Source organism: Diospyros lotus, chromosome 6, assembly GCF_014633365.1.
Source record: "Diospyros lotus cultivar Yz01 chromosome 6, ASM1463336v1, whole genome shotgun sequence".
NCBI classification, from domain to species: domain Eukaryota; kingdom Viridiplantae; phylum Streptophyta; class Magnoliopsida; order Ericales; family Ebenaceae; genus Diospyros; species Diospyros lotus.
The window spans coordinates 1,062,956-1,079,044 of NC_068343.1; the positions used below are offsets into that span (position 1 = coordinate 1,062,956).

Consider the following 16,089-nt stretch of genomic DNA (forward strand, 5'->3'; position numbering starts at 1 on the left):
AGAGACCAAAATCGATTTTCTGCTTGTAGCAGCACTGTTTTTTCTCTTTCAGTACCAAAAGCAAAGATTGCAAAACATAAGATTGTACAGGCCATCACTTAATAAAGGGATTTACCTTCATTTAGTAAGAGATAATGACTCTTACCAAACTGTCTCTCTCTCTGAATTCCGGGAAGTAGTTGATTGAAGAGCCAAACCTGTGTGTAATAACCGAGTTGTAGCTCGAGTTACCAAGAGTTTTGAAACCAAAGTGCAGAATGTAAATGCATCTACAACTAACATATTTCAAACAGTTACTAATGTATATAAAAACCCATGGCAACTTGGAAGCAAAGACAAGACAACAGCGCATAAATGAGCTCCAGAGACACCCGCAGTAATCTATTCCATCATTCTAAAAAAGCAGAGATGTCCAACCAAAGTAAGACATTGCAGAAGCAATACTCAAATGGGGGTAACAACAACAAAGAAATTATTCCAAGAGCATTTGAAATCTAGGAAAGTTGTGCAGATTTGGGCAGGCCTATTTGTACGAGGACAAAAACTTGCAGAAGGTAAAAGGTTGACAGACAAATTAGCTGGACAATGCGCCGATTAGCCCTGCAAGCAAAGAAAGAAAGGCAACAATCACAAATCATCAACAAAACTCATACAAGCAACATAATGAGACTTTGCGAGTTAACGCAACATAAGAATTCATATCTGGTGAGATCTGCATCCTACAAGTTCATTTTGGTTAAATCATCAAGATCATACACAAAAGAGTCTCTTCCATCATATCATTTAGAGTCTCCCCAACCCCCACCCGAAAAGATAATTCATACATGCTCAAGCATACGCATCTTGCACATTCCTTTATCTCATCTTTTTCCTACTCTCTTCGTTTTTATTCCTTAAACCTTAAAAAATTATGCTTTTTTCATTTCAATTTAGGCTCTCTCTCTGTATAATTTATTTAATCACAAATGTATACTAAACTTAAAACTCTTATCCAAGTCCTTTTTCACATTCTTCTCACTTTCATAGAATCATATTTTGCAAGTTGCAACATTTTACTATTATCTTCTTCCAATGGGTTAGGCAGCAATAAGTAACACCTGGTGTTTGGGAAAAGCAATCAAAGAGTTGTACACAGGTCAAAGCTGTAAAACAGTGACATACCTAATGGTGACACTAGTCACTTTCTTTGGGCACATTAACAAATCAGAGTGCCGGGGAGGGTGACTTAGTCAAACATGACCCAAGGCATGAGTGGTTCAGCTGCTATCTAATGGACGTGAAATGCTTTTATGTTTCTCTAGACCACATATTGTATTAATACACCCTGCAGGCCATTTCTTTAGCCTTAGAATCTACCTAACTAGTCGCAGGACATAACATTTTACCTAAGGCATTATATCAATAAATTAATAGCCATAATCTTAGCAATGCCAATATTTTCTTAATTGTTCCCTTAAATTTTATTTTTTTTATGAGGGAAAGCAACATACATAAGAATAAAAATTAATGTTCTAGCCTGAAAAATGTAATTACAAAATTGACCATTATGTTCCAATAAATATGTTCTTGTATAACTAATTTGAAAAATTCAATAACTAGATTGTACCACAACATTAGAATTAGATATTTAATGTAAAAACAAAAATGACATAAGTAGAATTCCTATATCTACGTCTATGCATTTACCCTCATCATACCATATTTCAGAACAACTGAGTAATTTTCTCATTCCTGTTCCACATACTAGAACTATTTGCATTATAAATAACAGAGCCTTGAATAGATTACCCCCACTAAGCATATCGTCTATTTTGAAGGGAAAAACCTCGGGTTCTATCTAAGGTTTTGTTTGAGAGAGAGTTAGTAATGACAAAATTAAGTTTACCATCCACTTCAATTCTATCTATTATCTTCCAATTTGAAGGATACAAAAAATACTCCAGAGAAAAATGAACAGAAAGTGACTCCATCTCTTTTCATTCAATTACTATTGTCTCCCAAAAGTGGAGAACCTTTTCCCATCCATTTCATTCCATTCCCCCTCCCAAACACACTGTTACAAATGGGAAACAACTTGTCAAGCAAGATTCATTTGCCTTTTCAACAAAAGAAAGAGTCATTAGGATCTAACATTAAGCATACTGTCATTTCCCATGCAATGACAGTACAAGGCTTAGTAACAGAAGAGTACAAGATGAGCAAAAGTTGTCTACTAATAATGATTGACCTGGCATTCCCCATGCAAGAAGAGTACAAGGCTTGGTGCAACTATGGAACAGTAGTAATCCCATGATCCATGCTGTCATAGCATCAAATTTAGGAATCCTGGTAATTCACACACTAAAACTGACAACACTTTCAAAGAAGCTGGTAACAGAAGAATGCAGTGACAATGAAAAGGGCATGCAAGACCTTCACCATTTAGAATATCAACTTGTGAGTTACCTAACAAACTACCTTAAGAATAGAATGATCACTGCAGCAGTATGGCACTAGAAACAAAATGTCTCTAACATGATTTCTAGTTAGTAGACTAGTAGTTTTCTGTGCTGCAGACACCAAAAGGCTATGAAGCACAGACATGGACATGGAGACACAACACACACAAGACACAACATTTTTCCAAAAAGAAGGGACATGACATGGTTGAGGTACATTAATTAATGAAATAATTTTTTATATGTTTAAAGCAGAATAAAGTATCAAAAGATTCAAAACTATATTCCATACTCACAAATAAGCATTTAAAATTCGTAAGCCAAATTTCCAAATGGATAACTCTAATCTAATTAGCAATCAAATCACGGTACAATCATCTTTGTCCCTCACAATCCAATCAATATGTAAAGAGCTAGAGAATAGACACGTGAAGGGTATGAAAACTGAAGAGTCATGCAATCAAAACATAGAAAAACAAAAGAATCATGCAATTACCAAGTCGTAAAACTAAAGAGTAAAAATGAAAACCCTTACTCTTTAGCTTTGAAGTCAATGAAGTGTCCTCATGGGGGACACGCATCTCCTACTTGTGTCCCATCCTGTATCCTTTAAAAAAAAATTAAAGAAGCATCAGGACACACCATGTGGTCGTGTCTGATGCGTGTCAAAGGCGTGCCAGAGTGTCCGACACATTGGCGGCACCGGAAAGCAACCCCAGGTCGACTCAACAAGGTGTTTCCAATTATGGAAGGTACATTCCCAAGTTTTCCCCTTCACATCCATCTAGAATACACAATAGCTAGGAGCCATAAAAAAAATCAACTGAGACAAGTTAAACAGGAAGTAGGACAACCATATCTATACTTCAATTAGATGGCATTCCACCTCCAACTAGAGATGTAACACACCAACATAATCAAATAATTTAAACAGAACAAATAAGTAGCATAAAAAATGTGTCAAAGTAAAAAGTAGCCTCACAAATATGCAGAAAGTGACTTTCATTGCAATATTGATTTCTTATCGACAATCAAACTGCCTGACAAACCCCAATTTCAATCAGGACTTACGAATTGCAACATAATAACTGAAAACAATACGCGTCAGTGAAAATCACCGATTCAGCGGCCGACCATGGAAGGATTGAGCCCCAACAACATGTTGTTCCCACTAGGCAGGTAAGCCACATTGGGAGTCTTTGCCAATGTTGCCGCTATCTCCCTAGAAGCTTCAATCCTCCTGAGCTCGATCAATCCCATTCCAGCAGCAGCAGTTGCATCCGAAATCAACTTGGCAGACTCGCTCTCTCCCTCCGCCCTAATGATGGCCGCTCGCCTCTCTTGCTCGGCCTTGGCCACAATGAACTTAGACCGCTCGGCCTCCTGCTGCGCCACCTGCTTCTGCTCTACCGCCTTGGAGAACTCCGCCCCGTACGACAAGTGCGTGATGGCGACGTCGTCGAGGACGATGTTAAAGTCCTTGGCGCGACGAATCAGGCTCTCGCGGACCAAGGCTGAGACGTTAGGACGCTCAGTGAGCAGCTGATCGGCATTGAACTGAGCGACGACGGCCTTGAGGACTTCATTTCCGATGGACGGAAGGACCTTCTCGTCGTACTCCAGGCCTAGGGTTTGGAAAATTCTCGGGAGCTGAGAGACTTCGGGGCGAGAGAGGACACGGAGAGTGAGATTGACCATTTGGAGATCCTTCGTGCCGGAGACGGAAGAGAAGGTGTGGGGACGGGTTCGGATGTCGAAGATGAAGGGCTTTTGGAGCCAGGGGATTAGGAAATGCGTTCCTTCGCCGACTGTCTGGTCGATGACTCCCCGGAACCTGTCAAAGAGGACGGCGCGTTGGCCGCCGTCAACGGTGTAGAGCGAGGAGTTGAGAACGGTGACGCCCAAGCCGAAGCCCAACGCCGCCGGGGCTAAGTTGTTGAGGAACGACACTGCCGCTTGATTGCTGCCCATCTATGAAAGAATTTTGCAGAGAGAGCCGAAGCTTGAGATTGAACTCTGCAGTGTTAACCAAGTTATGGCTTCTGTAAAACCCTAACCCCTAAAACTCTCGACTCTAGACGGTGGGAGGGCCCACTACTGCTCGTGGTGTGGGCCAAGCCTCTAAATTATAATTATTTAGTATGTTGTTGGCCCAATCCAATTCTCACCCTGCCCTGCCATCCGTTATAAGTATTAGTAATATGTTATCAGCTTATGGTTTTTTTTTTTTTTTTTTTCTTTTGATTTTTTTTTTTTTGCAAGATTAAAAACACTTTAATAGGAGAAACAACCCCCTCAAAAAAAAAAAAAAAAATGGTAGTAGTTGAACTATTTGTTGCCCATTAGCTAGATATTTCATTATTAATTATGATCTTAATTTTGATAGATATATTAAATTGTAGCAATAAGAATAAATGTGGACTATAAAATTTAATTAAATTAAAAGTAAAACAAAATTCATTTCTCTCGAAGATAGCAGTAATAAGATTTTGGACATAAATTGAATAATGGAGCAAAGTTAGAAACCTAAAATGAAAATCATTCCCCCACTGTACATAACCAGTTGGGGTCATAGTTTGAACAGCTATTAATTATTCCAAAAGCAAAACCCCTAAAACATAAAACCTAGCCATCTTCACAACAAGCCGCGAATAGGTGCCAAAGCAACTCATTGAGCAGAGCCCATTTGCTGAAGCAGGTCGAACCACACTTCTCATTATTGGGTGTTGGCAATGTGCCGAATCAAGTCAACCACACGGTTGCTGCAAAACACAAAAACAAATAGTGGACGGAAATGTTACTTAGAAAAACATCTGCAAAGCGTTATCTTAACCATTGCAAGCGTTATTTAGATCAAGCTCTCACCTGTAACCCCATTCGTTGTCATACCAAGAGATGAGCTTCACAAAGCTGTCATTCAAAGCAATGCCGGCCTTGGAATCAAAAATGCTCGACCTGCCATGAGATTATTAACAAGTTGTAATTTATATTATTATTCAACTACAGTAACAAGAAATCAAGAAAAAAGGTGGGGACAAAAATGAACATTTGCTTATTCCAGATGAATTACAGCAGCAGGAATTATAGCCCATTAACATGTGAAAGAGTGTAAACTACTGCGAACCTGGAGTCACCCACAAAGTCAGTTGACACTACATCATCTTCGGTGTAACCAAGAATTCCCTTCATATCACCCTCAGATGCCGCCCTATAAATACAAAACCAGAACGGGGAAGAGTATGAGATGATTCGTTACATGGAAGGAATGATGCTAAGACAACAAAAGTTTTCTTGCAAGTTTCTTTTCCTGTCATTATTTTCTCATTTTTCTTACTAGGAACCCCATAGCGAGATGCAAATAAATCCAATATAGACAAGAATTACATTTTTTTTAATTTTTTAAAGAACTTAATTAAAAATATATATATACTAGATCCTTACTTAATGGCAGCTTTGATATCATCATATGTAGCTTTCTTTTCAATCTTTGCAGTGAGATCAACAACTGAGACATCCACAGTGGGAACACGGAAAGCCATTCCAGTAAGCTTTCCATTTAGTGAGGGAAGGACTTTACCAACAGCCTTCAAAACAAATAAGAAACATGTTAGCGGGGAGGGAGGCAAGATTCCAAGAGAAGAAACTGGAAACAAATTGGCACATGATTAAAGCAAATCAAGAACAAAGATCCAACCAAAAAATTTAACAACAAAAAGTTTATTGACCTTCCAGAGTTATGGCCATGGATAGAGCAAGCTAGAGGTCTATTTAACTCCACCTAGTGGGATTGACAATTGTGATTGTTGTTGTTGTGTTTGCATGGCTCAGAGGTTTCTTTGCATTGACTGTCAATTGGCCCTTAAGGTCATCCTTTATGCAGGGTACGGGACTTACAATGCACCCAATATCCAAGCTGGCCTATGTTATGCATTTGGAAATTAAGGATATGCTACTATCCCATTGTTCATACACTAAAAGGCATCTTAATACCTTGGCAGCTCCAGTACTGCTGGGGATAATATTGAATGAGGCAGCTCTTCCACCTCTCCAGTCCTTCATGGATGGGCCATCAACAGTCTTTTGTGTCGCTGAAATGTATGAAATGTTAAGACAGGAAAACATCAATTTCATCTAATCCAAAAGGAAGACAAAACACACCAGTAATCGAGTGCACTGTTGTCATGAGGCCCTCAACAATGCCAAAATTGTCATGAATAACCTGGCACAATTTATATTCAACAACCATAACATGGCAATTTTAGTCTTTTATTGCGATATGAACTAATTGGTTTAAATATCCAGTGATTGTAAGCAAGTATAAAAGCAACCTTTGCCAATGGGGCAAGACAATTTGTAGTGCAACTAGCATTGGACACAATATTAATATCTGCTTTGTATTCCTTCTCATTGACACCCATAACAAACATGGGAGCATCCTTACTTGGAGCAGAAATAATAACCTTCTTTGCACCACCCTGCAGGCAGCCAACAAAAGAACAAATGATAGCTAAATTTCCAACTCAGCACAGTATGCCAAAAAGAACGAGTATTCATGTGCAAGGAATTCTACCAGCAGTGGTGTTCTCGGAAATTAGATGAAAAATACAAACAATAGAGAAAAACACAAATAAATTATAACAATAAACCAACTAAACATACAACAGTTCCATTAAAAAAGATCAAGCGATGACTAGCATTCCTCTTCAAATTGCATTAATGTAATTATGTCAATTCATAGATCGGCAAAAAATAACTCAAACCGTCAAATGGGCAGCAGCTTTGTCCTTATCAGTAAAAACTCCAGTGGACTCAACAACATAATCAGCTCCAGTCTCACCCCATGGGATCTCCTCTGGATTCCTAAAGATTGAACAAAGAATAAAAATCAACAATTAGATGTTCCAACTAAAGGAAAATGAAAATGAAACATAAAGACAGGATCAGTCTATACCTCATGCCGAAGACAGCAACAGATTTGTCATCAAAGAGAAGGGTCTTAGAATCCTTCACCTTTAGATCATGCTTTTTCCATTGACCATGAACAGTATCGTACTTAAACATGTAGGCCTGGTGCAGCAAAAAATCAAAATATTGTCAGCAAAAGATGGATATCCTAAGAGTGAATTCATGGCCTTGAGTGGACTAAGGGTGTCGGGATCATGAATCCGGATTCAAATCCATTATCGATGATCTAATGAAAAATATGCGTACTCTATTGATCCAAAACGTAATCCAGCAAAACAATGTGAAACCCAGCAGATGTAACTTGATCTTGCAAAATCTGATGCACTTGCGAAATTTTTTACGTTTCACACATATTGTACACTCACTCTTAACGGCAGAAACTTCAATCGCCTTCATTAGTTAATTCTACGTTTAGTTGAAATGCAGAATACAATGCATGGGAGCACATATTGCAAGTTCGACTGATGACGCATTTCCTAGACTAAAGAAACAATCGAAGCATAGAAAACGATCCAACGAACATGCAAACATCAAAATTAAGAATCAATAAAATCGGAAGTGAAATAAACGTGTTTACCATGTAATCAGTTGTGATGAACGGATCGTTAACGGCGACGAGTTCAACATCATCGCTCTGAAGAGCCACTCTGGCCACGAGACGGCCAATCCTTCCGAAACCTACGCATCACATTACGCCACACAAGCATCATCAAATCAAAACCGGAAAAAGTAGATTCCAAACGGGACGAACAGATCATGATTGATATACCGTTGATTCCGATCTTGATTTTGGCCATGACGATTCCGTGCAACAACAAAATCGACGACTGGAAACGAGAGACAGAGAGAGAATGGAGAATCCTCAGCAGAGTGAGTCCAATGAGTTTAGTAGGGCGTGCATGAATAGCTAGCTAGCTAGCTAGCTATATATAGAGGGCCGCGGGAAGAGAGAATTACAATATAATATATACGAACACACACATGGCAAAGAGGGTCCGTGGGCGGATTTGTCGAGGGTCAATTTGACTAGTAATATATATCACCATCCTAATATGATAAATAGAGTGAGAATTGTGTTGTTTTTAGAGTTTTGAATTAGGAATATATATATATATATATATATACAAGATCAATTGTCAAAACACTTTTAAAAACTCATTAAATTGTCACCTTTTCCGAAATCAATCCTTAATTGGAATTTCTTAGTTTAGTCTAAAGTTCCACTTTAAAAGCCCAAAATCCGCTTTGCATTAATTTTAGATTGATTTAATTCCCCATTTCGTTAAGATTTATTTAATTCTCCATTATCATTTTCATATATATGTCACTGTCACAACATATTTCATGCTTCAGCACAAATATTTGAGCCAAATTTATATTTTTGTGATAATTCTCCATTATCATACTTTCATTTTTTTTTTTTTTTTTTATGATCGTTCAAATATTTTATTATTTTAATTATACCTTTAAATTTATATATTTTAATTAATTTAACTTTTATACTTTAATCTCTTTTTATATTTATATACAATAATTTAAACTTTTTATTATTTTAATTACACCTTTAATTTTGTATTTTTAAAATCAATTTAATCTATATTATTTAACATAAACAGAACACAACATATACTTTATTATCTTACTTTTTTTTTTTTTTTACACATTAAAACAGAAGTTAAATTAATTCAAAATATAAATTCAGAGATATAACTAAAATAATAAAAAAATTCGAATTACAACATAAAAATAAAAAATTAAAATATAAAAATTAAATTAATTTAAAATTATAATTAAAATAATAAAAAATTTGAGTAATGGTACAACAAAAACGTGAAAATATAAAAATATAAATATAAATTTAATCCAAATATTTGAGATACGCAGTGTATACCCACCAGATTAAAAGACTATACATTATTATACCCTTAGTTTCCCCTTTTTCCAACAAGGGCAAAGCAAACAACAATTTTAGCCTCTATGGGCCTCTCTTCGTCGCACCAACCAATATTGCCTCTGGTCCCAAGTTTTCATTTCACCATGACCCGGCATAAAATTGCATGGTGAAGGACAGAAGGTACAACTCGACATGAATGGCCACAAAGACCCAGTAAAGAGAACCGTAACACAGCCGAGAACTCGTGTTCATGTTCGTATATATATTGATGATTTCAACTCAGATGGTGTGGAATTTACAGGATAACTTAAAAGAGGAAAAGGTAAAAGAAAGAGAGAACAAGTTCGTGGCTACACTTTGGCTGTTCTGGGTCTGGAAAAGAGAGCGGGCAGGCAAGATGAAGGACAAAGCCAATTGGCTCTATTCACCCAGAAGTCTCACCCCCTGGTACATTGCACCAGTGCGGAGATCATCCAAATTATCGAAGGTTCTGTAGCCATGCAATTCCCTCAGGCCTATATAGCCATTCCGGGTGAGAAAATCCCGAAATTCTTCTTCAGTATACAAAGTTTTGTCTTCAGTACGAACTGATAATCGGTCAGACTCGTCGTAGAGGCAAATCTTTATAGACATTCCTGCACAACAGCCAGAAAACGTTGCTACCAGAAACGCTCCAGTTAATTCTAAGAAGCTGTGGGCATCCTATGCCTACCTTCATCAAGGTGAAGAGTGTAATTGCCCAAAGGCATATCCCTGTCTAGACTCCGAACCACATTGTCCTCATCCTCCAACCAAAATGCCCGTTTAGTTCGTAAGCGAAAAGCAGACTTGATAGCCTCCTTGATTGCATCTGCAGTTCCTTCAATACCGATCCTTCTAGTGTATTCACCCCACTTGACTGTTATGACCCTTCCACCATATGCGGAGTGACCGTCACCACCTGCCACAGAAAAGGCCAAATTACAGTTTATAGGATAATACACAGTTCATGCAGCTGTACAGGCATCAAGATTCAAGATTGTGATTCACAATCACCTTCATGCAAATAGCGGTAGATTTAATAATAAAAACATTAGCACATTTAATTATAAAAACTAGGAAGAGTTTGAAACCCAAACAACTGTAGTATTAAGGAAATGATTAACATCAACACTAAAATTAGAGGCGCATTTCAAAAGATGAAAAGAAAGAATAAGATAGACACCATTAGCAGGGGTTTCTCTCCAGTTCCAAGGGGGTACTCCAGTTGCTGCAACTGCGTCAGCCGTGGTAATAGCAAGATGGTCACCATCATGATCTAAAGGTCTTTCAAGGTTTACTGTTGCCCGGCCACCAGCTAAACAAAGAGTAAAAACTTTGTTCAGAGATCAAGCCAGAAAATATACAAAGAAGCACAACCCAGCATATTACAATAAGTTTGCATATCAAAAGAAAACAATCAAACAGACCATTAAGTTTTGACATTACAAAATAGTATTATGATGCAACAACATACTAAGCCTGTATGTATCCCCCACCATGTGGGGTTGGCTAACAAAATAGTATCATGATCATGGATCAAAATAATGATATTGAAAACTGTATTATACAGTTTAATCCATACAAAATGGTATAATTCATTGTAAAAATAAACACTAGCAGAACTTAGTTTTAAGAATTATTAAGCATCCCCTAATGCACATGAGGTCCTTCAGGTAGCATAAAGAAAGGCGAAAGGAACCAATGAGTTAGTCAAACTACTTTGTTAGTAGCCAAAACCTTGAAAATTGGAATCAAGACCCTATTCCAGATTCAAGTTTATATGTGGCTTTAATGCTTCAATCAGGAATCCATATGATTTGCCAGCCTACTTATTCACCAGGAACAATAATAACTCCCTTGGGAACCAGAAGGAAATCACTCACTAAAATGTTCCATCAATCAGCAATAAGATTTATTCACAGACAATCCTGCTTGAATTCATAATACCCTTTCAGCAGCCTATATGAACAATATCAAAATAAAATATCAGGCTCTCCTCAAGCGGTGAAAATATCAAAACATGAAACTTTTGGTCAGACAGAAATTTTGGTAAGGATAATGATTAGACAGTTACATTTAACAGTTAGAGCATCAGAACAAGAGGTTATCCTTCATTAAGTAGTCCGATGAATTTAGAAGGATCATAATAGAAAATTTTCCTTATATACATGATCCGTCTTTGGGGTAAGACAGATAAATCTTACAAGAAAATTCTATTACCTTACTAGGTGGGACCAGGGAACCCATAGCACAATTTTGATCAAGGATTATTGGAGGAAGAGATGCAAGATAGTGTCAGATCCATGCAAATGTGCAAGAGGAAGAGGATGGGGGAAAGTAAAGATCTTTTTCAAGTTGAAGTAATCAGAAAGCCACAGCACTGAGCTAACATCATGCATTTTTTGGCCTTGATATAGAGAAAAGGAGAAGATCTTTGAAGATGAGGTACTGTTGTCTTCCCAAAATAGCTTATGGTTGTTCAAAATCTTTGGCTTCAATCCACAATGCTCCCATGGCTGGCCACCTAAAGTTGAAAATTTATTAACATGGGAATTCAGATTAACTGACTCTGTTTTACCATCCCATATCATTTGGTCAACAAAATCCTCAATATTCAACTAAAAGCTACATGGCAATCCCCCAGATATCCCAATGGACTGGCTATATGTGAGGGGAACGAAAATGAAGATCGGGGATTTTGTAGAAGGGGCAGAGAAAGGTGGAAGAAAGCATGAGTCCTATACTATGCTTCATCTGCACTTCAGAATCTAATCATGTTCGACAATGATTAAGCATGTTTATGGGCAGGTTCAAAAAATCTAAAAGCAATATGAGAGCCTTCTAAAACAATTCAACCCATTCAACTGAACTCAATCAATTGATAAAAGCCCTTTTTCCAGCTAGTAGCAACCAACTACACAGATCTTATTTCACCCATATGCTCTGCAAAAGGGTTGTCGTCTCAATTAAATTAGAACAAAATGCCCTTCTTTATTGTCTCCATGTAGGTTAATCTGGGCAAACTGTGGCTTCTGTCATCCCCTAGCATTACCCTAAATGTGAAACTAGCATCAATTTTCTCAATTGAAGCACTTAGTGATCTCCACCATATTAGACCAAACAATCCTAACTGATATTTCCTCATCGTATCCTTCAACAAATGATAACTGTTGTCATTTTATAAATTCATGTGCCTACATGATTAATTTATCACCTTAGCATCATCATGTAACCAGAATCATTTTTATAACTTGTTCTCCACAAAATATTGATTAACTAACAGGTTTTTTAGTTACTGAATGCTCTATACCATAAAGTATGTTTGGTTTTCTGTAAAAGCTCAAATAGATAAGAAGACAACTGTATCATAACTCCATGCAGTCTCTTCTGTTTGAATTTTTTTTTTTTTTTTCTTGATAAGCTTTTTATCTCCAACCCCACCTATTGGGATTACAGCTTTTATATGTTGTTGCAAGTCTTTTGCCTGCTTGAATTCTACGAATAATGTCAACACCAATCTCTCTCTCACCATATCTGATTGAGCCTAAGCACTGAGCTAATTCTCTCTTTTTTCTTTTTCTTTTTTTCTTTTTTTTTTTGGGTGCCTACAAAACTATCCCTTCACTCAAATTTTTCCTGATATTGCATTTCATAATATTTCTCATCTACATTGTACTTCAAGACTTAATCATTATTTTTCTTTCATTATGGTATCTCATCCTGTGACTCCCATCCAACCAGGAAAAATTAACAGGACCCATGTAAATCCATGGAAGTCTGTTAAAGCAAAGTTGTTTAAAGGACTCGTAGTAATTTTTACCAACAATAACTAGAGATATAAATCAACACATTGTGTTTTTGAGAGTTCAAGCCCAAATCAACCAGGCTGCACCAAATTCTGGATGCATTCCAGGTAAATGGACACCCTTCCAAGCAGAGAACTTCATACGAAGTCACAAGAACTGCGCCTACTAAGAAGGTACCATGAAGCCAATATTTGAACTAATAAAGAACCAAAAACCTTCCACCAAAATTCCCAAACTTGCAATTTTTATTGAGATACAATACCTAATTTTGAAAGTCAAACAATTCCGATAAGTGAATTGAGTCATGCATGCAATTTATTGCTGGACTATATGAAAGCTGCACTTTTAAATGTTAAATGGACCTCGTAAAACACAAGTTTATTCCCTATTAAGGAGTACAAATACCAATACCTGAACTCAATAAGACATTTTGAAAATGACAATGTATAAATCTGCCACCAAGTCAACAATGCCATTCACTTGTGCAAAGGAAAATGTCAGCCTAGCTATCAAAGCTGAGTTCATAGGGGAAAAGATGGCATCAAATATAACTGGTGCAATTTGGATTTAGCACAACTAAAAATTTTGATGAAGTGATGTGACAAGTATCTCTTCTACTTCTGCTAGGCACATCAATAGTCATAATTGATAAACAACCAATGATAAATTTACGCCCAAAAAAAAAAACAATGATAAATGAGGATGTAGCTCATTTTTAAATAAGGTTGTTCATGCACATTTGCCATAATATAGCAATAAGATCTTGAAATATAATGCTCAACAGGCTTGAATAAAACACTTGACCAAAATTTCTGAGAATGATACAAAGCCCAAGAGTATGCAAGTACCCCCCCCCCCCAACTTCTTTTTTCTTTTCAAGAGCGCGCGCGCGCGCGCACCGGGGGGGGGGGGGGGGGGGGGGGGGGGCGTAGCAGGCTAGCAGCGACAAAAGGGGAGGAAAAGAAATTTATTTTATGCCAACAAATATTATTAATTACACTCTTAACTTAATGAAAATTTATATTCAAATGGTGTGATACATCGGTTTGTGGCAACATACCTTCCACTGATCCAAATGGGATATTGCCATCCTCAAGACCTGAGAAATAGTAACCAATCAATCATATAGTGGAGTGAATGCTAATGCCCTTACAGGAAAGATACTGATGTAGGTAGTGTTAATTGCTGAGCAATAAATTACTACCACAACAATATAAAAACTTTTCATATCTAATTTTGGAACAGGAAAAGCAAGAAATAAGATGCCAACATAAACTGCCAATTTGGCATGCAACGATGAGAAAAAGATATGGATTCTCAGATTTCCAAATTGCAAAAAATCACAAAAAGAATGAAGTCGCCTAAGAAGCAAAGAGTTAGAACTAATTTAAGAACTTGGTATCTTAATGTAAAGGATCCAAATGTCTTCAAACAGGCAGAGGTAAAAGCTAAAGTCAAATTGAAGAATTCATGTCTAGCTATAATCAACAAAATGTGAAGCTATCATAATGTTAGGATAATTTTGAAACAAAGAAAAAATATATAGTTTTATTCAAATTGAAAGTTCCAAGAAAATTAACCTGATGTTAACACTTAACAATGCCAGTTATGACAACTAAAATGACGTAGAAACATGAAAAGTAATTTCTAACCAGCATACAAAATCTAACTGTTTCTTAATTATCACCTTTTGGGTTGAAGAATTTTCAGAAACAACTTTCAGTGAGGAGGAATAAGAGGGAAAAAGGCCATAAAAGAAACACCACAATCCTAATCATGCAGCATAAATGATGTTCTCCATCCTGACATCCTTCTCCCAAATTTTAAGTCACGAACATAAGAATACACAATTATCAAAGCACAGCAAACTATAAAAATCACATCAAACATAAGAATATCACGGCGGCAGAACGTGAAAAGCATGCTATAAATAATTCCAAATTTCAGGTTTCCAAGAAACTAGCACCTTGGATGTTGGTTTACCACTTACTTTTTCCATTTTTATTCTCCACCCTAACATTCTATTCCCAAATTCAAAGTCTCTAAACACCACAATACCCCCTCAACTAAAGCTAAACTAGAAAAAATGAAATTGAACAGGAGAAGCTACTACCTTTATCTGAAAATTCGATATAGGAATCAATTTTGGAAGAACTGGGACTCTTGAAGGCACCATTCTTGCCCCTATCTCTGAGTAGCTCCTCGAGCTCCTTGTAATACGTCATTTTGGTGGAAGCAGTGCTTCTGTCTTGAAGCCTAGCCTTCTTGAACTCCTTCAAAAGGTTCCTCCACTTGTCAGTACACATGGTCGCCGAGCGATCGAAGCCTTTCTCCCTCATTTTGGCCGAGATCTGTTCCCACAAGTGCTTGTTGGACTTGGAAGTGTTGAAGAGACCGTCCACCTCACGGCGGAGACCGATGAGGCACCGAGTTTCTTCCTGGACCCAAGTCTCCGCCCTCTTCTTCGGGGCCTTGACTTCGTGGTCCTCGCCGCTACTGTCGGCAAGAATCATCAGCTGCTGCTGCGGCTGGGGAGCCGGCGGCGCCGGCGGATGTTGTTGGTGGTGGTGTGGAGGTGGCATCGGGCCGTTGGTGGAGACTTCGATCACCATATCTCGCTCAGCTTCTTCTTTATAGAAGTCAATTGGCCGCGGCTTCTCCGACAAATACATGTTCCAGTTTAAGCACAGCAGCGATTAGTGGCTCCTGAACTGCTCAACAGAAACCCTAATTTATAAAATCCGATCTCATCTCTCCACTAAGCTTGAGCTGAAAAACACAGAAATCGATTGCGAGCAGAGAGAGAGAGCGCGTGACCGGGGACCGAGAAAACGAGAGAAGAGAGGGCGGTTCGGATACAGGGGGCAATCATCGTACACGTGGCAGTCAGATCAAACATAGCGTGATCGAGCAATGGAAGCCGTTGATTTTGTGGAAGACTGGTCTGGGGATCATTGACAACTAC

The 16,089-nt window shown here is 37.8% G+C and overlaps 3 protein-coding genes across 5 annotated transcripts; all 3 read right to left on the reverse strand.

The window, feature by feature from the left end:
- Positions 1-145: 145 nt before the first annotated feature.
- LOC127803690 (prohibitin-3, mitochondrial) lies at positions 146-4,504 on the reverse strand. Of its 3 annotated transcripts, none has more exons than XR_008023559.1 (2): positions 3,510-4,503; positions 146-600 (listed from the first exon to the last, which is right to left on the reverse strand). XR_008023559.1 is itself a non-coding variant. In XM_052340117.1 (2 exons), exon 1 carries the CDS (start codon positions 4,407-4,409, stop codon positions 3,561-3,563), a length of 849 nt encoding a protein of 282 aa, XP_052196077.1. In that variant the 5' UTR covers positions 4,410-4,504; the 3' UTR covers positions 146-197; positions 3,557-3,560. The 3 variants fall into 3 exon arrangements, 2 of the variants coding, with proteins under 2 accessions (XP_052196077.1, XP_052196076.1); XM_052340117.1 differs by having other exon boundaries at positions 146-197; positions 3,557-4,504; XM_052340116.1 differs by having other exon boundaries at positions 3,557-4,503.
- Positions 4,505-4,873: 369 nt separating this feature from the next.
- LOC127803450 (glyceraldehyde-3-phosphate dehydrogenase 2, cytosolic) lies at positions 4,874-8,473 on the reverse strand. The gene is made up of 11 exons (XM_052339674.1): positions 8,173-8,473; positions 7,981-8,081; positions 7,390-7,505; positions 7,199-7,298; positions 6,767-6,913; positions 6,597-6,657; positions 6,429-6,526; positions 5,880-6,022; positions 5,563-5,646; positions 5,304-5,393; positions 4,874-5,200 (listed from the first exon to the last, which is right to left on the reverse strand). Exons 1-11 carry the CDS (start codon positions 8,198-8,200, stop codon positions 5,155-5,157), a joined length of 1,014 nt encoding a protein of 337 aa, XP_052195634.1. The 5' UTR covers positions 8,201-8,473; the 3' UTR covers positions 4,874-5,154.
- Positions 8,474-9,517: 1,044 nt separating this feature from the next.
- LOC127803448 (trihelix transcription factor GT-1) lies at positions 9,518-16,089 on the reverse strand. Its single transcript, XM_052339673.1, has 5 exons — positions 15,238-16,089; positions 14,185-14,223; positions 10,502-10,633; positions 10,010-10,237; positions 9,518-9,932 (listed from the first exon to the last, which is right to left on the reverse strand). Exons 1-5 carry the CDS (start codon positions 15,794-15,796, stop codon positions 9,718-9,720), a joined length of 1,173 nt encoding a protein of 390 aa, XP_052195633.1. The 5' UTR covers positions 15,797-16,089; the 3' UTR covers positions 9,518-9,717.